General features: G+C 40.1%; 1 protein-coding gene across 1 annotated transcript in view; it reads right to left on the minus strand.

Moving 5' to 3' along the window:
* The window catches only part of PAPPA (pappalysin 1), a 373,767-nt gene that overhangs the window by 248,753 nt on the left and 100,930 nt on the right, over positions 1–24,084 (minus strand). Inside the window, exons 3-6 of the mRNA XM_075184705.1 lie at positions 17,639–17,784; positions 16,294–16,593; positions 3,820–4,012; positions 2,162–2,283 (exon numbers count right to left, since the gene is read on the minus strand). Coding sequence (XP_075040806.1) covers positions 2,162–2,283; positions 3,820–4,012; positions 16,294–16,593; positions 17,639–17,784 — 761 coding nt within the window. The remainder of the gene's footprint in view (positions 1–2,161; positions 2,284–3,819; positions 4,013–16,293; positions 16,594–17,638; positions 17,785–24,084) is intronic.

Raw genomic sequence — 24,084 nt, forward strand, 5'->3', positions numbered from 1 at the left:
ATTTTAGTTAATAAATGCATTGTTTCAAAAGAGCTTGAAAGTAGTACTTTGTATTAAAATGTTTCCACCATAAGCATTTCCATCTCTTATGCCAATCCCACAAAAAGTAATGCAGAGCACTTTGCATGTTGCACTGTCAAGGGTGGCTATTGCAGAGACACAATTGATATTATCACTCTGTGGAAGGAAATTAATTGATATCAATACTTAACAGAGACTCGTGTGAAGACCACCCACTATGCATATAAGTTCTGCTAACACTCATGAAATGTTTATTGACTTCAACTCTCATTAGTGAACTACCTAAGGAATTTGTTCCAGTTTGTTAAACCGGTTTGGTCAAGCCCTGGGTACAAGTCAAACAGAGTTTGTTGAAAAATGCCTTCTTGATATGTACAGTATTGTATATGACAGTTGGAGAGATTTCAAGTGCATTTTCACATCTGTGAAAGTTGTACTTTGCCACTGTATCATACTTTTTTTCTAGTAATGCCAATACCATATCCTGGCGGAAAAAAAATTAATAGGAATATGTTTACTATTTCCACCACCATCAAGGGTAAAGCATGCTCTGGATTAAATGAAACTCAAATGAATCTCCCCCCAAAATTTTAACACTTGTTTTTACTTTTTCTGGTAGATCAACTCAACAATGTTACGTTATCATCATCAATCATCATCATCATTATTTATTTACATAATGTCAGCAAATTCTGCAGCGCTTTACAATTGGTAACAAACTCAGTAATAAAACAATACTGGGTAATACAGACAGACAGAGAGGTAAGTTGGCCCTGTTCACAAGCTTACAATGTTATACCTAAGCAATCCTCAAAATAATCCATATTTGAGGTCTATTTGATCAATTTTTCTTTCAGTTTCTTTGTATCCACTTGTAAATGAATGGCAAAAAAATTTCTATGCAAATGTAGGCTTGGACATCAGTTTTATTAACCATCAGGGACTGTGTATCCTGCAAATGAATGATATAGGCAGGGGCTGGCTTGCATATTTTAGCCTGGGGAGGAATGGGGGGGGGGGCAAACTCATCTCAGCAGCCTATTAGGAACATTTTAAAGGAAAATAAATGCAGGTAGGCCAGTGACCCAGCCCAAGATAGCCCAGTATGGGTTCAGCCTGGGGGGCAGATGCCCCCTGGGCCCCACCCCAGCCAGCCCCTGCTTATAGGATTCACTATATGGCTTAACAAAGAAAATCTGTAGTCTTGAATTTCTGTTAGATAGTCCCTCTTCAGAGGTTCCTTAGCCAGATCACCGATGGTGCAGCTACTCCGCAACATTGCTGCTGGTTTGGAAGGGCAGGTATCCTTCTCTTGTTGATCTGCAAGGAAGCATTCGTGCAGACATTCAAAACCCCATAATCCAGTATTGGGCTGTCACCGAAGTGCTCTGGACCGGATTTTTCTTCTGTAGTTGCTTATCACAATTATTAAACTGTATTAATGCAAGTGAAGTGTGGAGCTTTTAAAATCGTCTAAGACCACCAGCAAGCCATGCGTAAAATGTCTGAATGCTTCCAATCACAAGACAACTATGCCTTCTCTCTTCTAGACAATAAATGTTAAAAACTATCTAAATATGATAAATGTTGTTTAGGGTTGAAAACACTAAGTACAATCAGGTCGTGAAAGGTTACTTACCTGTGGGCCAGCATATAGGCTATCTAGTGGATCCAGTGACATCTACTTTGTGCCTGAAGCTGCTCTGCTTCCTCCTATATGTTCCAGCTGGCAGTATACTCTGTGGAAAATGTTCTGTATGCTTGATAAAAAGACTATGTCGGGAGGAACTAGTAGATTTTAGAGATATTAGAGGCACTCTTCTTGCTAGTGTTTGGTCTTTTTTTAAGACACGCAGTGTGCTGTCCATCATAAATACACTGTCAACAGGAATGCGTGGAGTTGCATCAGGCATGTGAAAAAGAACCTACCACATAGCCTGATTCCTGGTAAGTAAACTTTAAGCTTGTATGTTATTTTCTACTAATATTTTTTAATTACCCCCACCTAACATTTAATAACTTCTGATATGAACTGATATATAAATAAATAATAGATTATTAAAAATATTATTATTATCCTCTAAATTTTATAACATTTTAATGGTTGGTAATATACAATTTGAAATGATTCTAGCCTTACCTTCAGCTTCTCTTGGACTCCAGTGACCAGATGGGTTACATGGCACTGGAGAAGATGCATTGGATGCGTACTGCACCAAGATCCTTTTTTCTACACACAAGTGACAGGCTGTTCCCAAATCTCTAACAAAGCAAGAAATCAAAAAACAACCATCACTTTAATAATTCTCACATATATAAAAATGTTGCATTATTTTCTATAGAATTATATCAAGAGACAACTTAACATTGTATGAAAAGTACATCCACAGTACTCGAGCAAAATGTGAACAATTAGTAAACAATAGTACCTCTACTAAATATTTTGATTATTTATTATGATATATTACTTTATACAATATCAGAATTTAGAGTTTTGTGTAAGTTGTACATGCGACTTCCTACTGTGGACATACTGGTCCTGAGTTAAACATAAAAAATTGAGTAACTTTGCACCTGGGCAAAACCATATTGCATTGGAGGGGGAGGTAAATTTAAAATGTAGGGACAGATTTATAGTTGGGATAGGACATGTCCTAGACCAACTTTAAATTTCAGTGTAAAAATAGAGCCATCAAGTATTTGTGTGCTAGATGTAAAAACAGCCAGTATTAACTTATGAGCAAAATAAAAAAACAATTTGGCAATCCTTGCATTGTAACATGGATTGTCTCAGAGAATATTTAATACTTTTTTTGCTTTACTTACATTATTAATGACTCAGGCCCACAAAAGCAAATGAAGTATTGTAGAGTTGGCACCCATCTATCTTGCCAGGCATTCTACATAGGCAAACAGCAAATTAAAATTGTATGTTTCACATCCGGTTTTACCATGTGAACCATGTTTACCATGCCTGAACTGCATTTAGGTTTGGGGGTTTGTAAACCACCACTGTTCAGATGAGGTTTTTTATTTCACCCTCCATCTAGCTTTAATATATCCTGGTCTTACTTTCATCAAAAGAGCTATGACCTACAAGATTCTTCAATTAACTTTACTATTATGATGTTAGAGAGTGTGTTTTGCAGATGACTGAAAAAGGTCCAAGTAAAAGCCATTTTAGGCCTGCAGAAACTCTAAACAATACAGAGTATAGCATAGTATGGTACAAACCTAAATCTGCCTTTGTTTTGCAAGGCATCCCCTATCTTTCAATAGCACCTTCCAGTTCTCTTCTATTTATACCCTTGAAATGGCTGGGGAAAAAATGCTTTAGTTTTGTTTAATAAAGGCCTGATCCATTTTCTGTACTCATGGGTCAAGCTTCATTCACATTCTACTAGGCATGATTGCTCAACCGTACAAAATAAACTTAGGTAAAAAATATTACATCACATACACAACTAGTTTAAATGGAACACAAGCTACATAAAGCTAGTGGTAGGAGGCAGATGGGTCAATTAGAAAAAAATAAAATAAGGATTCTGAATCATCTTATTGTGTAAGTAGTTGTATTTGTGTATTCCGCATATTTATCCTATTTGAGCATTCAGTGCTTACCTATAAGAATGTTGTCTATAATTGTTCTTTATAAAAGTGATGGTATTGAAAAATACAAATCATAAACTTATATGATATACTGTGCAGATAGACATTGGTTAATGGAGTAAATAACAGATTATCAAGATGAAGAAAGGAGCATGTAGTGGCATTTAGTAGCTTTCCATAAATGTTCACCTTTCAAAGATGTATCCATCAATGGGGGGGAACCATTCCAGGGTGACTGAGGTATAGGTGTGCTCTATAATCTGCGGAGCAATAGCTACTGGTGATGGCTTGAAGAAGGGCTGCCAGTCTTGGTATACTAGGTCTAGATAGCAATGCATTCTGGCAACTTGATTGGGAGTGAAAGAGTCGGTGCAGTCATCATCTGAAAGGAAAACCATAAGAAGGATATATGTATTGTCTGCCTTGAGCACCTGAATGCAAACAGAGCCTGCAGATTTTTAAATATTTTTAGAGTTAATGATCTGTGAATGAGTTTTCTCAGTCATCACTTTTCCAGGGAAAGAAAAATGAAACATCTTTACTCCCTCCTCTCAAAGAACAGGGATTATCCTGAGAAATTAGAGGTCACATCAAGGTTTGTGATATTTCACAAAGGTTTCCTCAGAGCAGGAATCTAAATCTCTGATCTCCATGTCAACCTAGCATTTAGTTACTTCCAAGTTCAGTTAGGCCTGTGTATTTCTGCAGTTAACCCAGCCTTGGGATATTTGAGTGATTTGTACTGTCATGGGAATCTCTGCTTAATGCTAGTGTACAATACCAAGCATCTTCTGAAGAACTTAGCATTAAACATTCATTTCATTAGGTATAAAGTCCCAATACACACAGTAAAATAGCTTGGGTCTACTAAACAGACAGCAAGAACAAATCTAACAACCCAGATTGCAAGGAGTTTTGTCATTGATGTTAAACATTTTTGTCATCAGCTTTAAGGCTGCATTCCAGGATTTCCTCAATAATTGATGGGCTTTATGTAAGTGTCCTGTAAAAAGCCGTAAGTATTTGCCAAGGAAAGCAGCACTTAAAAGCCTTTAATAGCCGTCATAAAGCAGAAATAAAGACAGAAAGCTCCATTCGCTGAAAAATGCAGTGTACAAGTAATGAGTTATAATACAGAACTTATTTAATGGAGAAATACACATTTTAAAAATTAATATGTGGTAGTTTGCATCAGAACCATTATGGACCACTGTGTATGTTCATAATGTTTGTTCTTGTGTATCCGTATGTGAAGAATATTTTTTTCAGAAGTTGCAAGTTAAATGTATTAACAATAGTTTGTGTATGTTGTATGTGTATATACAATAGTATATAACACTCCCCTTATATATGAAACATCATATACTCTGCAGGAGAAATGAGATAAAAGGACATGTTTGATTATTTTGGTTATGGGTGTAATTTATATTTAAGCCTACATTATACTTAAAGCTTTATTATCCTTATGTACCTTACAGATCAGAGAGAGAGCTGTGAAGACCAAGTTAAACAAGTAAGAGTCAAACGATATTTTGTTATACAGACTAAGGGCCTGATGCTGAGTATTTCTGTATCTTGAGTGTAGTTTATGCTTAAAAAAGTCATACATAAAAATAGCGTATCTACGCCCATATGCTGTGGCAAATGCATCCCAAGATCCATGACAAACAGAATATATTTGTAAATGCATGTGTATGTGTTGTCTTAGAAATAGCTTATTGTATAATTTTTTTTCCATTAATAGTGGTGCAGTGCACCTGATGTATTTCATTGTAAACGTATTAGTTTCACAGGTAGTTTGCCATTTTAGCAGCAACTTGTTCCTAAAACTTGTTCCTAAAACATTTCTGAAGAAAGGAAATACCGTGTTAATTAAGCATTTGGTCTGAGAGTGACCAACCATATTTTTAGCCTGAGGGTCATCCTCCTTTGTATCCTATATGTTTTGTGTGTGGTAAAGATATAGGGAAACTATCTGAATAATGACACAGCAAGCAATTTGGGAAATCACAAACTGATGTCAATTTTGTAAAGTTTAAATTGTGCTAAATTCAATTGTAGAGAAAATATGCTAAAAATTGAATGTCATAGCTCAAACTTTGTGGCGTCAGGTGTGGGCAGAAGAGCTGGACTACCCCCTGCCAGCATATGTATTAGAAGTTGTATTAAAAGAGCTGTATTTTGTATTCCAACTTGTATTCCTTCTGTACTTCAGGATTATCACTAGTACCTATTACTAGGGTGCAAGGGAACCTTTAAGAGCAATAAACACTGCTTCAGTATTCTGCCTGTCACCTTCTGTACCCTGTGACCAACAGGTAAGAGCTTACACTCGAATCCATTCCCCAAATGTCCTGTGTTGGATCCAGTCAATGCTTTGCCTGCTACCCAGCAGTCCTGATCCATAGTAAGCTGACAGGAGGTACCAGCCAGCCCACAATAAAGAGGTGCTGCAGCAGCTATACCAGTTACCCATAAATAAGCGGTTCCAGGTGCAGGTGAAGAAGCCTGGTGGTGGTAGCACTATCGCCCTACAACTAATGCGCAGATGGCATTCGGAATCAGAGGTTGTCTGGTGACAGGTGATGCCAGTAGGAGTGGTTTATTAACAGTCTCGTAAGAAGAAATTATGGTAAGAAGAAACCCAGATAAACTGTGTAAGATCTGTTTCCATAGACCACAACACCGGGTGGCAAAGTAAGCCCATCTGGTCACAATGTGCAAAGCTTAATGATAGGCTATTAAGCATATCATCATGCTGTTGATAAACATTCATCATCATCATGATTATGAATACTTGTTTTAAATGTAGTTATTTTTTTTTTTTTTACTCTATTGATGCAATGTAGCCAATTTCAGTTATTAGTGAGACGACCCGGCTTGTCAGTTGCATTGCGGTTCCATGGCCTCATCTCTCCACATGTTTTTTTTTTTTTTTTCTTGGATTGCAAGCTGGAAGCCAGAAGAGATTCCACTGACTTTAGGTATGCAGCAGATCTACAAGCACCAGCATAAACAAACAGATTAGCCATGTCAGGGCTTGCTGGGACAATTAGTGTACCAACAAATAAGATCCTTATCTATCAAATTCAATTTTATTACCCCACACCCACTGCCTTAGGAACGTTTGGTGAAGAGCCCTTGTGCCTTCAGTATGGGACTGTTTTTTCCTTTAGGAAATGATATCCCAACATTATGACAGGGTGACCCTATGCTGCAAGTTTCACTGTTATAGTGTCACTAGCCAAGTCTGCCAAATTCTAGTGCAGGTGTGACTTTACCAGGGAGACCTCCACACAGTTTCTCCCCCCAATTTTGCCACTAGCAGACCTGGCTAGGCAACTTGGGGGGGGGGGGGGGTGGCATACCTGCAAAGGTCCAAGCTGATGATCACCAACATCAGCTCATGCACTCTGGCACCTGCATAAGATGCACCTGCTGACAGGGGTATTTGCACATCCCTTCAGGTAAGCATCATTCGCAATTACGTAAACACACTTTAACTGAACTTAACCTGTGTTTGCCTGCTCCTTCCCTCCCCCATTCCGCCTCTCCAGTCTTAATAAGACGCAAGTGTCAGATGCTATCAACCCTGCATATGGACGTATGTGTACGCTATTGTGTGTGGGCATGCACAGAGCAAATTAGCATATTTTTCGCTTATAAAATGGCTGTACACCAACTTATTTAATCAGCCCCTGAATGTGTGGTCCATCGCTTAAAGTTATGTATGTGGAGTATGTTGTGATCAGTTTTGTTGTTTTTTTCTTTTTTTAGAATAAAAAACTTAATGTTAGTGACCTGTCAAGTAGACTTGGAATGGAAAGAGTGAACAGCAAATGCAAGTTGACAGAATAACCCAGGGGAGATTGTTTTCAAACCTAAATGTTCTGCTCGCCATGTGGTATTTTTATTGGCGAATATTGGAAATATGAAGTTTAACGGGGAAAATCTTTGTTTGTATAAGGGTTTGGTGAAGTGTCTATGGATTTTATTAAAGTGTGCAGGGGGAAAACTTTACCTGGAGTCATACTGAGTTCATGTCAGTTTGACTCCTGTATTGCATGTTATGAAATGTGTTACACATGTGTTACATTCTGCAAACAGTGACATACACTATGTCAAAAAGGAAGTACACCCTCGATCAAATTAACATTTATATAGTACTTAGTAATGTTGAGTATAAATAAAAAAAAAAATTTCACAAACACATCTAATCATTTCTTTCCTTCTTCTTCTTATTATTATCGTCAATTTGTAAGGTGCCACAGTGCTCCACAGCGCCGTACAGTAGGGAAAACAGTGCTTATATAAACAAGGGACATACAAGGTAGACAAAAAGAAATAAAATAAAAATGCAGACATGAAAACAAAGGGTATGAAGGATCCTGCTCATTAGAGAGCATACATTCTAACTAGAAGAGGACACAGCTGAAACTAGAGGAGTAAATGTGTCTCAGAGTGGAGATTGGGATAGTTGTGAGGTGCATTAGTCAAAATAGTGTTATCGAGGATAAGGTCACCTCTAAAAAAGAGATGGGTTTTTAAGAGCATCTAAAGATTTGAAGGCTGTGGGAAAGCTGGATTAGGCGTGGTAGGGAATTCCATAAATGGGGAGCAGCACAGGTGAAGTCTTTAGGCAGGAGTGAGAGGTTACCAGAGACGAGATAAGCCACAGGTCAGAGGTAAATCTAAGAGGACAGGAGGGAGAGTATTTTGATATGAGATTTGAAATGTTTGTAGGGGTAGTGTTGATGAGTGCTTTATAGGTAAGGTTGAGTAAATTGAATTTGATTCTGGGGGACACAGGGAGCCAGTGTAGGGATTTGCAAAGTGGTGCGGCACATGTGGAGGGGTGAGAGAGAAAGATCAGTCTTGCATCAGCTTTTAGGATGGTTTGAAGTGTGGATATATGGGTGTCAGGAATGCCAGCTAGCAGGAGTTTGCAATAGTCAAGACGGGAGATGATGAGAGAATGGATCAGAGTTTTGGTAGCTTGTTGAGTAAGAAAAGGGCGTATTCTGGCAATGTTTTTAAGGTGGAGTCTACAGGACTGGGAGAAAGTCTGTATGTGAGGAATAAAGCAGAGGGCAGTGTCAAGTGTGACACCAAGGCAGCAGGCTTGGGTGACTGAGGAAATTGTGCTGTGATTGACATTGAGGGCAATCTGAGGGCAGGTGGTGACTCCGTCAGGGAGGAAGACAATAAGCCCTGTTTTGGACATGTTGAGCTTTAAGTAGCGTTGGGACATCCATGTGAAGATAGCAGAAAGACAGTTGGTTACATGAGATAGTACAGAAGGAGAAAGGTCGGGGAAGTGATAAAGATTTGGGTGTCATCAAAGTAGAGGTGGTATTGGAGGCCGAATGAGCGAATTAGTACCCCAAGAGAAGAAGTGCACAATGAAAAAAGTAAAGGGCCAAGAATATAACTTTGTAGGACCCCAACAGATAGTGGGAGTGGAGGGGAGGATGTGCCAGAGGTAGAAACACTAAAGGAGCGGTTCAATAGGTAGGAAGTGAACCAGGAAAGAACTGTGTAATGATGGCCAATAAAGTGAAGTGTGTGTTGGAGAAGAAAGTGATCAACACAATCAAAAGCAACAGAGAGGTCCAGGTGAATGAGTAAGAAATTACACTTACATTTTACAGTAAGTAGATCATTAGTCACTTTTGTGAGAGCAGTTTCAATGGAATGTTGGGGCCGGAAGTCTGGTTACAGAGAGTCGAGAATGGAATGAGAGGAGAGAATGTGAGACAGGCGTTTGTACATCAATCGCTCAAGTAGTTTGGAGGCAAAGGGGAGGAGAGAGATAGGGCGGGAGTTGGAGAGAGAAGCTGGCTCGAAAGATGATTTCTTTAGAATAGGTGAGATGAGCGCATGTTTAAAGGAGGATGGAAATGTGGCTTTGGAGATAGACAGGTTGAAGAGGTGAGTTAGAGGTGGGCATGTAGTGAAGGAGAGGGAGTGGAGAGGTTGGGAGGGCATAGGGTTGGATGGACAGGTTGTAGGGTGATATGATAAGATAAGTGCAGAGACTTCGACTTCAGTCAGGCCCGGACTGGGACTAAAAATCAGCCGTGGCATTTAAAGTACACAGGCCCTGTGTGCTGCCGAAAAGGGCATGACCACATTGTGTTTTGGGTGTGGCCAAAATGCTGCATTGATACATATATTATAATAAAACATTACATTTATCACACCCTCCCAGCCACATCACACCATCCCCGGCCCACTGGGGATGCTTCTGGTGCTGCTGACATCCATAAGCAGGAAAGCTCTTTGTCTCACGAGATTACCAAATCTTGTGATACTTGGAGCTCCTCGGCTTCCTCTGCAGGCTGTGTCCTGTCCGGGAACTGAGAGCAGCTATCAGTTCCCTTCCCCTAACATGCTGCATTAAGGCTCAGGGGGCCCAGGGTATTTAAGACAGCAGGGCCCCTATTATGTAACATGGTTATCATTTTAGACAAATACACAGGCAATACTGTGTGCACTACTGTAAGAAGCACACACCTCTGCCTTCACAAGCAGTACGTTGTGAAGCGGGACATACCTCCCAACTGTCCTTGCAGTCAAACCAAATCCTGACTAAGTGAGACAGTCACCCAAATTCAGGACTGCCCCACCAGATTCAGGACCGTTGGCAGACTGTCCTGCTCTCTCTTACCTGTCTTGGTCACTTTCACCGCTTGTAGCAGCTGGTTTCTTTAGCTCAGTTCTTTCTTGTCTTTATCCTGGAATATTGGATGCCCAATTCTGAAAAAAATGGGGTACATGAAATTTAGAAAACTCCAACTCACGTTTTATAATTAGGCCTCCCTCCAGTCCCCACAATAATAATATTCACATTTAATAAGTATACCTATTTCCTTTCAACCAGCCCCAACATTAAATTAACAATATACCCATTTACTCAAAACATATTTCCCTCCCTGACAGTCTAAGCAATAAATTAAATAGCATTAAAGTTTAATAAATGTAGCCATTTACCACAACCATCACCAGCAATAAATAATTCATATTCACATTTAATAAATAGCCCTCCACCCCAAAATCAGCGCCATATTCAATTGATAACCCTAAACCACCCGAGCATGAAATTACAGATTCCTTCACCTCAACTTAAATAGTTACCCCCCACCTACACTCCACCATTAAATAGCCTACCTCCTACACTATATTAAGATCCTCCCTTCCCTCATATATTATATTAAAATACTGCGCGCACAAACACACTAATATATACATGGCCCCACACACACACACACTAATATATACATGGCCCCACACACAAACACACTAATATATACATGGCCCCACACACACACACACACACACACACACACGCACACTAATATATACATGGCCACACACACACACCAATATATCCAGACTCCATACAATGTATTGATACACACACAATTGCTAGCCAGACACACACACCCCCCAGTGAGAGACACAGCCAGCCCCCCATCAGTGAGAGTCGCAGGGAGAGCCAGCCCCCTCCCCAAGTCAGAGACATAGTGACAGCGACAGCCAGCCCCCCCAAGTCAGAGACATAGTGACAGCGACAGCCAGCTCCCTCCCCCAGTCAGAGACATAGTGACAGTGACAGCCAGCCCCCTCCCCAAGTCAGAGACATAGTGACAGTGACAGCCAGCCCCCTCCCCAAGTCAGAGACATAGTGACAGTGACAGCCAGCCCCATCCCCAAGTTAGAGACATAGTGACAGTAACAGCCAGCCCCCTCCCCAAGTCAGAGACACACTTACCTTGTCACCTCGCTGCTCAGCGGACAGTGTCAATGTGATGTGCGGCCAGTAATCACATGGGACGCGCATCATGTGACAGGTGCGTCCCATGTGATTAAAATCACATGGCCGCACATCACATTGACACTGTCCACCGAGCGGCGCACAGTGAGCTGCGCTGCTCGGACGGACATCCTGCCCCGCTGGACCGGCCCAACTAGCCATCGGCCCTTCTGGCATTTGCCAGAAGCGCCCGATGGCCAGTCCGGCCCTGACTTCAGTTACTGGAGAGAATGAATTAAGGGTGGATTAGGGAGTGTAGGTATAGTGGATAGATTGAGTTGAGTGAGTGGAATTTGGCATGAGTAAATATCTTGTCAAATTATGTCAATTTTAGGAAGCAGGATGAGGTGCAGGTGGGCAGAAAAGTGAGTTGAAGGTGGTAAAAGACGACATGGGTGTAATAGTCTTACTTACCTCATCCTCGCTCCAGCGCTGTACTCTCAGAACTGCGCTCGGCACTTCCGGGTCTTTTCAAATGTCTTATCATATATAATGCTGGCACTGACACTTGCACAGTGTCAGTGCAACTAGTCTGCCCAGCTACTGACTCCCTGTGCTACCCCTAGTGCATCTATCCTGTGAATTTCCTGTGCACCAAATCCTGCCTGTGCCTGACCAAGTATTTATGATTGCCTATGTACCGAACCCCGCCCATACATGACCAAGTGTTGCTGATTGCCTGTGTACCAAACTATGCCCTTGCCTGACCAAGTACTGCTGATTGCTTATGTACCGAACTCTGCCTGTGTCTGACCAAGTATTGTTGATTGCCTGGGTACCGAACCTAGCCTATTTGGGACCACGGCTGCTGCTGACCAGTCCTTGTTTGACTACATCTCAAGGTACCTCTCTTTTTCATATTTGTTACATCCCGAAGCAATTCAGAGGGCCGCGACCTGCGAGTTTCCAGCAGCAAAGCCCATCCTGCCTTGTGGCGGTTCTTAGTGAGAACCAGGAAACTCGTTAGACTCTGCGCCTCTAGACTGCTAGTGTCAATTGGGATTGACATAGTTCTTACTTGATTGTAACAGTGGGTTAGAAGACTAGGTGGATATTAGAGATTTGAAGAATGTTAGTTTGGCAATTGAAAGGGCAGTTCTGTAAGATAAAAGGATGAATTTATAGTGGAGGAAATCGGGATAGGAACAAAATTTCCTCCAGTGGTGCACTACAGTGCAGGAGCACTTTTGCAGGTAGCAGATCTGTTTGTTGTGCCATAGCTTGTTTTTGGATCGTCAGAGACTATATGTAGTAGCTGGAGCTGCAATGTTTAGGACTGAAGTGAGTGTTTTGTTATAGAAAGAGGCTGCCTGATTGGGACAGGACAATGCAGTCATTGGAGAAAATTGTTGTTTTAGAGAAAATGAGAAGTGGACTGGGTTAAGAGTAGTTCGGTGTTGTTGTGTACGTGTGCATTTGGATGCAGGGAGAAGGACATGAGGTAAGGTGACGCTGAAGAAAAGGAGGTTGTGGTCGGAGAGTGGGAAAACTAAACTGGAGAAACTAGAGATAGAGCAGTAGCAGGATAAGCGATCACAGTGGGTGGGAGATGAGTTCCACTGGGAGAGACCAAAGGAGGAAGTAAGTGAAAGAAGTTTAGTGGTAGAACAGACAGTGGGATTATCAATGGGAATGTTTAAATCACCTAGTATGAGTGTAGGCAGATCAAAGGATAGTAAATGAGTGAGCCAGGCCGCAAAGTTGTCACAGAATTGGGAAACTGGACCTGCGGGCCGATAAATGACAGCAACCCAATGGTGGAGAGGATAAAATAGATGGATAGTGTGGATTTCAAAGGAAGAGAATGAGAGGGAGGGTTCAGAGAGTATGACTTGGAAGGTGCAGTTTGGAGAGAGTAGAATGCCTACTCCACCACCTTGTCTGTTTCCTGGTCTGGGAGTGTGGCTGGGGGAGAGTACCCCATAGGAGAGAGCTGCAGGGGCTGTAGTGTCAGAGGAGGTGAGCCAAGTTTCTGTAATGGCAAGGAGTTTGAAAGATTTAGAATTGAATAGAACATGGATGGATGTAAGTTTGTTAAAAATAGATTAGGCATTCCATAAAGCACAGAAGAAGGGAAGAGAAGGTAGTGGAGATATGTGGATAAGGTTGGCAGGACTGAAAGTACGGGATGAATGGAAAGGTTTGGGTTGGAGTGAGGAGTGCTGGCAGATAATGGGGATTGTACGGGGCCCAGGGTTAGGCAAAATATCACCAGCAGCCATGAGAAGGAGCATGGTGAGAAAGAGGAGATGCAAAGAGGATTTGTGGGTGTGAGGTTTATTTCTGTTTATGTAGGCTGGTGAGTGTGATGGGTTCAGGAGACAAAACAGTTCATGTGTACAGACTAGCGAGGAGTGAAGTAGTGAAGAGGAAATTATAATCAGGGATGGAGGAATAGGATGATGGAGATAGAAGAGGAGTTTGGAGAGAAGTATGGTGACAGTAAATAGGAAAGACTATAAATTGAGGAGGTGCATGATGGAGAGATGTGAATGAATGTATATTAGTTGGGGTAGGTAATGAGAGAATAGAAAGGAACAACTGATCCAATATTGTGTGAGGCAATGGAAGAAGGGAAGGATATTTTACCACCCCCTTGCTGGGGCTAATGAAGTAGGCAGTTTCTGCTGCTCTGACACGACGAGGTCCAGGAGGATGCTGTCAGTTGGGTGCAGAGGGTCTAGCAACCAAACAGAGATGGTAATAGCAATCACAACTGAGCCCAATGAGTAGCTGAACAGATGTTGAAACAGCATTGACAGCTGGACAGAGATGGTAGTTCTGTAGTTCTGTAGGTATGAAGTTGATCCTCAGCACTGCTGTGAAGTTTTGCAACAGTATTTAGGAATATTGAAAGCATTATATTTGTGAGAATAAGGAAAAAAGGGAGCTTGGTCTAAGGGTTCAGCCAGTGTACAGCTTACTGCAACTGCCGTCCGCATGCCTTTACAAGCGATCGCTGCCTTAAATTTCCCCTGCTAAGTCGTTGATTTCCGGCAACTGGCAGAAATCAGAACTTGATACATTTACCCACGGATCACTAATTAGACACAAGGGGAAAGTGATTTCATAGAGATTGTTATCCTTAGGTGTTATAATTGTGCAATCAGTGACAGTAGGGAACATCGGTTACATCATCACTGTTGTATGAGAGAATTAATCTGGGTCTAGCAAGAATGTGTAAAAATTAATATTGATTAAAAAAAATTAAACAAAAATATATTAAACAGACAATGGATCATTAACAACCATGCAAAGTTTTAGAATGTCAAACACATATTTTTGTCAAACATTTGTCAAACATTCCCCATTTTTATGGGGAAGAGCATGTATTTGCTTGCAAAGACGGCATTGTCTCCGGAGGTGCAAAGATTAGCCCTTCATCATCATCATCATCATTTATTTATATAGCGCCACTAATTCCGCAGCGCTGTACAGAGAACTCATTCACATCAGTCCCTGCCCCATTGGACCTTACAGTCTAAATTTCCTAATATAGACAGACACTCACACACACAGACAAGACAGGGAGAGACTAAGGTCAATTTTGATAGCAGCCAATTAACCTACCAGTATGTTTTTGGAGTGTGGGAGGAAAGCACCCAGAGGAAACCCACGCAAACAAAGGGAGAACATACAAACTCCACACAGATAAGACCATGTTCGGGAATTGAACTTATGACCCCAGTGCTGTGAGGCAGAAGTGCTAACCACTACACTGTTCTGAGAAGTTGGGGAGAGGGTGGAGTTCCTTGCTGAGTACTGTTTATACACATGAGCGTGCTTTTCAACCAACTTACAAAAACTATATTTCTTTTGAGGGACAAGATTGTTTAAATTAGATAAATGATGGGGAGGGGCATTCCTTTCTTTGCAAGAGGCCACACAGTCTTTTTCTCCCTGCTAAAGGATTTGATTTTTCTGATATCTCTTATATGTCAGATCTCCTTTACAGGGATTCAGTTTCTAGTTGTGTTTATGTAGAAAAGCAAATTTCTACAAGCACGACCAAAGTAATAAAAACTTTTAACCACACAAAAGTAACACGTGTAGACAGTCCGCACGTACCCTCACTTTCATGATTCATTTGACATGCTGCCATGATAAATTTACATTGGCAGCCAACGGTTCTTGTGCTGTGGCACTGTTTATTACGCAGAGCATGACCCCATATCCATAAACCAGCTGTCAGTGACAAGTGATGAAGAACTGTCACTTATAGTTGCTGGCTTCTACCTGTATGTAGCATTCAAAGTAAACTACAGTTAGTAAAAGTGAGCAACAGTCAGTCAATTTATGGGTTAGTATAACAATCTTACTTCAAATAGCATTTCAGAATGCACAACTCATCATAACTTGGGGTATTCCACCGACAACCTAACAACTTTAACCAGTTTAACTCACCGAAAAAGAAGGCGCTGGGCATAAATAATGCATGCAGGTGGTAGAACTGCACAGGATCCATTTGGAAGAATACCACAGGACATATTTGTTTTATTGCAGATAAAGTTCAGAATTTCATGGTGCCGGTATATCCATCAGTGAATTAACTTGTGCTCCATGTCCCAGTGTAAAAAAGTCTTGTTGAAGTCCAATAACCATGACTGTTAATTTGTCTTAATGCAGAGTATGCCTAAGTAACAAGAGACCTTAATGGTGCCTTACAAACTCTGGCTGCTTGGAGCACAAATGGAGGGTCTAACCCCTATTCGGTAAAAGTACCAAATAAAGTAGTCACCTATATATTGACTCACTTCTAAAAACATTTTAAATCAATTTTATTATAACATGTATATTTTAGCATAAATAATTAGAGTATATGTGGCTGTTACAATGAAAGTGCTTACCTGCATAGCTCATATAGTTATTATATGGAGTGTTGACAAATGTTTGAAAGCCACAAGTGTCATTTCCTGGCCCAGGGACAGGATCTCCACATCTTTTATGCTTAGGGGATGGGTTAGTATCACGACAGAGATCCCCAGTTTCAAAGGAAGGATCTGTTTCCATGCATGGGTCACTGCAGGACAGAATCTCTGAGATGCCGCGGAAGACGTGGTAGAGCCCTAAGCTGTGCCCAATCTCATGGATCATAGTATGTGTGTGGCCAGGGACTCCAAAAAATGATGGGTTCATAACAATGCCACCTGTAATGAAAAACACACAATGAGAATGAGACCAAAAACAGTGTGTTTGCATATTTTTATAAAGTAAACCTAAACTGACCAATGTTCTGCATTTAAAACCTTTTTAGATTTTAATTTACTTTGAAAATTTAGTTTTGGCTTATCCACTGCACAAGCATAATCGCCAGTATGTTACATTTTTCCGTGAATTCATGTTTTGCAATCTGTTTTAATGTTCTAATCTAAGTTCTGAATTGCTGGGACCCCAAACTGAGCTAACAAGGTGTTTGTTAGAAAAAAAGATCTAACCTACTAATGAGTTTAATATCAATAAATGGTTACCGGAACTTGTCTTAAAGGGATTTTCAACCTTCAAATGACTTTAGTTAATTGGCTTGTACACACTCAACTGCATCTTTTTCTAGATATAGTGTTAAGGAACACAGAAGGACACTAACAAGAAATAGCAATATATAGTTAAACTTTCAAGAAAGTACATATAAGCCTTGCTATAAATGGAACTGAATGGGGGGGGTTATTGTAATGTTATACCCAATGCCTCAGGGGTGCTGGATGGCACTGTTTGTCTCTTTAAAATCACTCCATTGGTATGCTCTCTATTACTATTAACTAGGTGCCTAATTTGTGTCAAAATCAAATAACATAAACAATGTTTTCTGTGCATATTATATTGTATATACAGTATTAGGTACAGAGAGCACTTACTTTTAAACAAATGGTCCGGACTATGAAGGAAGCGCCAGATCTGTAGGGATCTCGCCCACCTCATAGTCAGACAATTGAAGTGTGGCATGCTAAGTGATGAATACACATCAAAAGCACTTGATCATAGCATTCATCGAAAAGAAATGTGCACCATCTGTAGCTTGAGTTAACTGGGTTATTTTTTCCAAATTGAAACTAACATTACATCATACAACCAGACATTCCTTTTAAATTGTGTATTAGTCTACAAAGCTCATTTTATAATAGTAAAATACTATATTTAAAATGATTAACAAATACCAAGTATGTAGACAATATTTGGTGATTTAGTACAACATACCAAGATGTGTGAGAACCTCCTTGTCCCATGGCCATGTGGCCACCCCAGCCAGCTCTTCTTCTGATGAGTTTGCAAAGAATATGTTGAGCTGTGTTGATCCAGTCACATTAAGCCGATGTTTCAGCTCATTCAAATCTAAGTAAGCCCTGCAACATAAACATTAGTGTGATTTAATGACCTTCTCCATAGAAATTAATTTATCAATGTGTCAGTGATAATCATAGTCAAATAAATAATCTGATTCCTTTATGAGAGCTTGTTCATTGACCTTGCAGAAGGTCATCATTATCATTATTCAAACAATCACATCAAAGGAATTATGGTCAAATGCTAACGTCAAACATCTTTCAACTGACCCAAATCTAGAGAAGAACCCACCACCAATTGACTCACAGTAATTTTCAAATACAAGGTCACAATTCAAAAATAAGATGGTGTACGATAACACTGTAGCATAAATAAATTATTTTAGTAAAAATTACTAAAGGCCTTACAATAGACACTGATGTTACCATGAAAGGCACTAGACCAGAGATAATTAAATGATGGGGTACAGCCAAACATAAATTCTTTACAAATCTATTATTAAATACATACTAATAAACTAAATTCTTGCACCTAAATGGTGTTCTGCATTGATGACAGAAGCAACATTTATTTCCTGTCATTTTATGACTAGATTTTTGGACTCAACTGGGAACATCTTTAACTCAAAGACAGCCTGTGAAAATGATCACTATCTTTGGAATACAGAGACATTTGATCATCCTACTTTGGGGCTATTTTGCTCTCTATACAAAGATTTGGGTTGTTGGGTTTGGTAATTCCACATGAGGAGGAACAAATGAGAAGCACTGCATGGTTAGAAATTATGCTGTTGCTAAGCAATATTTGTGAAGCACACATATACTCTAATAGTAAAGAGTTAATTATAAAGAATATTTCATACATATTCACATTGTCTGTATTTCTATATATATTTACTAGTAATGGTTTTGCTCACTAGAAAAATAATATATAATTAACTAGCAATTTCTATACCTAGCAGTCAAGTGCCAAGTGCTCGATTCATGGATGAATATTGTGTATCCATCTAATGAATATCACTTACAGAAAGGACCATGTACTCTAAATGTGAACAACAAAACTAGGTGGTGGTAGGTAATGAACATCAAGAATCACAAAACACAAAGAAAGCTTTAAAAACAAAGGTGAAACAAGTAGTAAAGGTAATCACAATGCCCCTCACAGTCATTATTAATTTGAGCAATGAAAAATGGAGCATTATTATAGGAGTGATTTAATAAAAAGGATGGTTCTAAAATTGTAGTAGATGCCTATGTGCACTTCTAGTTTGCACAGATATCTCTGGAGACTGGAGAGTAGTGTTAGTTGTAGCGGCGGGTGTCATTGTCTGCCAAGCCAGCTGTCTAGTAACAACAACCAGTGTCCTGTAACCATTCAGTGGCAGCAGGTGTCACCTGACTCTGATCTGGTTGCTTAGCAATGGAAACCAGCATCTTCTATGTATTCTTCTGGTGTCTAACCAAGCAGTTAGTGTTTTTTGAGCTCTCTCTCATTGATTCCCCAACTTTTATAATCTTCTTCTTTTTCACCACCTGTTCTGGTGATAGCTTAGCCTGAACCAATGTAGTATGTCTGTGTATCCTGTGTAGATCTTCTGTAGATATATCAGAATCTGTATTGGAATTCCGATACATCAACATCCACATCTGTATTAGAATCGGCTTCTCCTTAAACCTGACCTCAGCTTGTCTTTGGATTTGTTATTGACCTCTGTCCACCCTGACCTTAGCTTGATTACCGTACTTGCTATTAACCTCTCCCTACTCTGATTTCTGCCTGAATACAAGAATTGCTATTAACCTCTGCCTGACCTGACCTTGGACTAATTAAAGGACTTGCTTTTGATCTCTGCCCAATATGACCTTGACCTAATTATCAGGCTAGATTTGATCTCTGCCTGTTTTGAACTTCCCGGCCACCTGCCTTTCTCTCAGTCTGTTGCTTAGATTTGTATAGTTACCACCCACCTCCTTCTGTGTCCTGTGTACCTAAGTTGGCAATATCTAGACTTAATAAGCCCAAAGTACCACAAGTTAAGACCTGTTAAAATAGATGGGTGCTGTGTGCTGTCTCCAGTGGTCAAGTCCTGGATCTGCAGCGCTGTCAGGCCCGTCTAGGTGTCTACTGTGCATGCGCAATGCGGTCTGCCTGAAATATCTTCTGTGCATGCACGGTAAAGGTTCTTCACTGTGTATGAGTGTCGAAGTACTGCACAGACATGCAGTACTTAGCTCCTTGTGTATTTATACAGATTCCACAAAACTGTATATTACATTTGCAAACCTGATCCTGTATTCATCCTTTTATTTTTGACTCCTAAAATAATGCTCCATTTTTCATTGCTTAAATTAATAATGGCTGTGAGGGGCATTGTGATTACCTTTACTACTTGTGTCACCTTTGTCTTTGTGTTTTGCGATTCTTGATGGTCATTACCTACCACCACCTAGTTTAATAATAAACCAATGTTCTGGTTAAATAAAAATGTGTGGATTAACCTCCAAACTCATATCTGCTGACATCTGTTATAGTCTAATAGGCATCTGCCAACACATCTGACAATAGGTTATAGGCACAGTCTTATAAGTTTGATGAACACATTGTACATGAGATGCAACTTCAAATGGTAAGAAGCCGAAAATATAGCAAAGACCTTTGTTTGAATTAAGGTGAGCATGTGTACTCCAAGTGCAAGTTTGGACTTCTTAAAATTTAGAGACTCTGAGAATTATTTCATGTAGAAATTTGCTATGGAGATGCAGTTAAAATATGACAAATTCTGTAAGGTCACAAGTACCCAGTTGACAACCCAAATCTCGATGATGTGGATAGGGCCATTGGAACCATTGGCTTAGCTGTAGAATAGCAGGTCTAGTCAATCATCAAATGTAGAGCGTCAGCAAAAGGCAGATTGGTTGGCTTGCAGACAGCATATGAAGATAAGGGTCTTATGAGAAGAATAATCCAGAGGAGCACTTTGTACAAAAATAAATTTAGTGTGTGCAAAGAAATGAATGAACATTTTGTTAAGATGTCATATATTTCACAGCAGTTAATGTCCATCAGAGTCCAAGTGGATGACGGAGAGGTCGCCATGGCTATGTTACAGAGCCTGACCACTGAAAATGACTTTCTTGTAGTGGCATTGGAGTCATGTGCTACCAACTTAACTACAGAGGTTGTAAGAGTGAAACAGTTGCAATTCCAGGAGCGCATACCTGTGAACACTAAAGCTGAAACAACTGCTTTGCTCACTGAGGACATTATGCCTGAAAGACTGAAGTACAAGTGCTTTATTTGTCACAAAATGAAACATAAGATATTGGAGTGTAGTCTGACAATGCAGAGTGGTGCAAAAGCAACCGTGATAAAAACAACAAGTCAGCTCTGAATGTGGCAGACAACCACAGAAGGTCTGTTGGTACATGGATTCAGGAGCCACCAGACACTTAAATTGTAATAAGCACTGGTTTACTTTGTTCGGACAAGATCCTAACAGCAACGGAAGCCTGAAAATAAAAAGTAATATTGTGATTATAAAGATTCAAGAAGCTTTATTTGTACCAGATTTAGGAACTAATCTGATTGCTGTAAGTGTCTTAGAAAACAAAGGTTATAAAGTAGAATTTGCAGATGACAGAAGCAGTGTGCAAAATAAAAGAGGGACTTTAATAGTCACACAAAGGAACTATGGCACAAGCGTTTAGGACATCTTGGTTATGGTAATGTGTAGGGATGACCGGACTCGGATTCTCGCAATCCGAGCCCATCCGAACAGTGCGGATCCGAGGCCGATCCGAGCACTGTTCGGGAACTTCCGGGCGGCAAACGGAGCCAAACCGAGGCTATGACATCCAAGTCTCACGTCGGATCTCGCGAGACTCGGATGTCATAAACACTCACCTTGCGGGCGCCATCTTCATTCTGGCTGTGGTCACTCGTGAGGGAGGTTGTAGTTAGGGAGCTCCTGATCAGTTCTTTGTGCTTCGTCCAGTGCTCTGTCCTGCTGAGTCAAGTGGTGCTTTGTCCAGTGCTCTGTCCTGCTGAGTCCAGTGGTGCTTTTGTCCTGTGCTCTGTCCTGCTGAGTCCAGTGGTGCTGCCTGTATGCTGTGCTCTGTTCTGCTAAGGGCATAGTTATTTCAAATTTATTCAAAAGTAATATAAAATTAAAAAAAATAATTATAAAAAACTTATACAAAAAAATGTAAAAAAAATATAAACAATTATACAAAAATAATTGAAAAAAAACATAAAAAAATTAGTTTAAAAATACTAGGTACTGATATTTCAAAGTCAAACTACGTTCACTGTTGCTGCTGTACCAAAAAATAATAGGTACTGCTATTTAAAAGTCAAACTACGTTCTCTGTTGCTGCTGTACCCAAAAATAATAGGAACTGCTATTTAAAAGTCAAACTATATGCTGCAGAGGATGTAGGAGCAGCCAAATTGGGTACCGGGGCCACTCCACTACGCAGTCCAGATAAATGCGTATCAGATATTTAAAAACATTGACTGTTGCTGCCAAATCCAAAATTAATTAAAATGACCTGTCATCGTCAAAAGCAAGAGGTATTGACGCGCTCGAACTACACCCTGTATATGCTGCAGAGGATGTAGGAGCAGCCATATGTGCAGTGGAATTGAGACCATTTGGAGGAGGTATTGTGGCCCAGGTACCAAATTGGGTACTGGGCCCACTGCACTACGCAGTCCAGAAAGCTACCTCGGTGCAAAGTTTTGGACTAAAAACAATATTGTGAGGTGTTCAGAATAGACTGGAAATTAGTGGAAATGATTGTTATTGAGGTTAACAATAGCGTAGGAGTAAAAAGAAACCAAAAAAATAGATTTTAGTACCTTTTTATGCTTTTTTAAAAATAAATCAGAACCCAAAACCCTAAATAAGAACCAAAACCTTTCGTCAGGTGTTTTGGCAAAACAAATCAGAACCCAAAACCTCAAGCTAATCAGCACCCAAAACACAAAACACTAAAAGTGGCCGGTGCACACCCCTAGTAATGTGCAGAAACTTCTGAACAGGATGGCTATAAATAATCCTGATAAAGAGATATGTGAAAGTTGCACCAACGGCAAACTAACTCGGCATCCTTCCCTGGAGTCAGCAGTGAGAGCTGGGGTGCTATTAGCATTGGTGCATACAGATGTATGTGGTCCCATGGAGACTGAATCAAATAGTGGTTACTGTTACTTTATGACATTAATTGACGGCAATACAAGGATAACTCAAGTGTATTTACTAGAGATAATCACTGAGCCCTGTGTTTTGGTGTTGGTTTTGGCTCTGGATTTCCTTCGTGTTTTGATTTTGGTTTCGCCCTTGTGTGTTTTGGTTTTGGTCTTGTTTGGATTTGTTTTGCAATTTTTAAAAAAAGTCAATTTTTGGGGGTGAAATAACTTAATTTAGGTATTATTTTGTACAAACATTATTATTACCCTCACTAACACTAATTTGCAGTCATTTCCATTCAATTTTGACCATCTCACAGGTCACAATATGCTTTTTATACATTTTCAGCCAAATACTGCAGCGATCTGGCTGGATGGTAAGCAAAAGAGCAATGACTCAAACACACGACAGTTCCTACCACATCTAGGAAACATTGCAATGAGCGCTCCACCTGTATCTTGGATAAGTTAGGTAATTCTACAGCTAATATATGGCAACGGATGCTCCACCTGTTTCTTGGATAAGTGAGGTAATTCTACAGCTAATATATGGCAACGGATGCTCCACCTGTTTCTTGGATAAGTGAGGTAATTCTACAGCTAATAAATGTCAACGAGCGCTGACCCCCCTGGGATGTGTGCTTTTATCAGACACACACCAATCCAGGGTGCCAGACAACGCTCTAAAAAGAGCTATTGAAATTCAAAGTAAAAAGGCAGTTGGGTGTATATTACACCGTACACTTACAGTGAAAGTTACAAAAAAGCAGTCTGCAAAGACTGTACGATAAATAAAATTGACCAAAGCACCTTTTCTCTTTGGGTGTATATTACACCCTACACTTATTAGTGTAGGGTGTACACTTATTTCAGAGAAAAACAGTTTAAATCCTCCCAGGCCCTCCTTAAACAAACTATCAAAGGCATCTTAGACCAACAGTGATGTGACTTGAAATTTACACCGTCAACATGATGTCGTCATCATCTTCAGCATCATCCTTACCCTCATCAGTGTGTATGTTATCTTCACAGACTATCAATTCATCTCCGCTGGAATCCGCCATTAGAGAATTGTCTTTACTTGGATGTATTTGCCAGTAAAGGCCTTCCTCGTGGAAGACGAGTTCATTTTTATGAACATCATCTTTTCCACATTTTTAGGAAGTAAC

The sequence above is a fragment of the Mixophyes fleayi genome, chromosome 9 (assembly GCF_038048845.1).
Source record: "Mixophyes fleayi isolate aMixFle1 chromosome 9, aMixFle1.hap1, whole genome shotgun sequence".
Lineage (NCBI taxonomy): Eukaryota > Metazoa > Chordata > Amphibia > Anura > Limnodynastidae > Mixophyes > Mixophyes fleayi.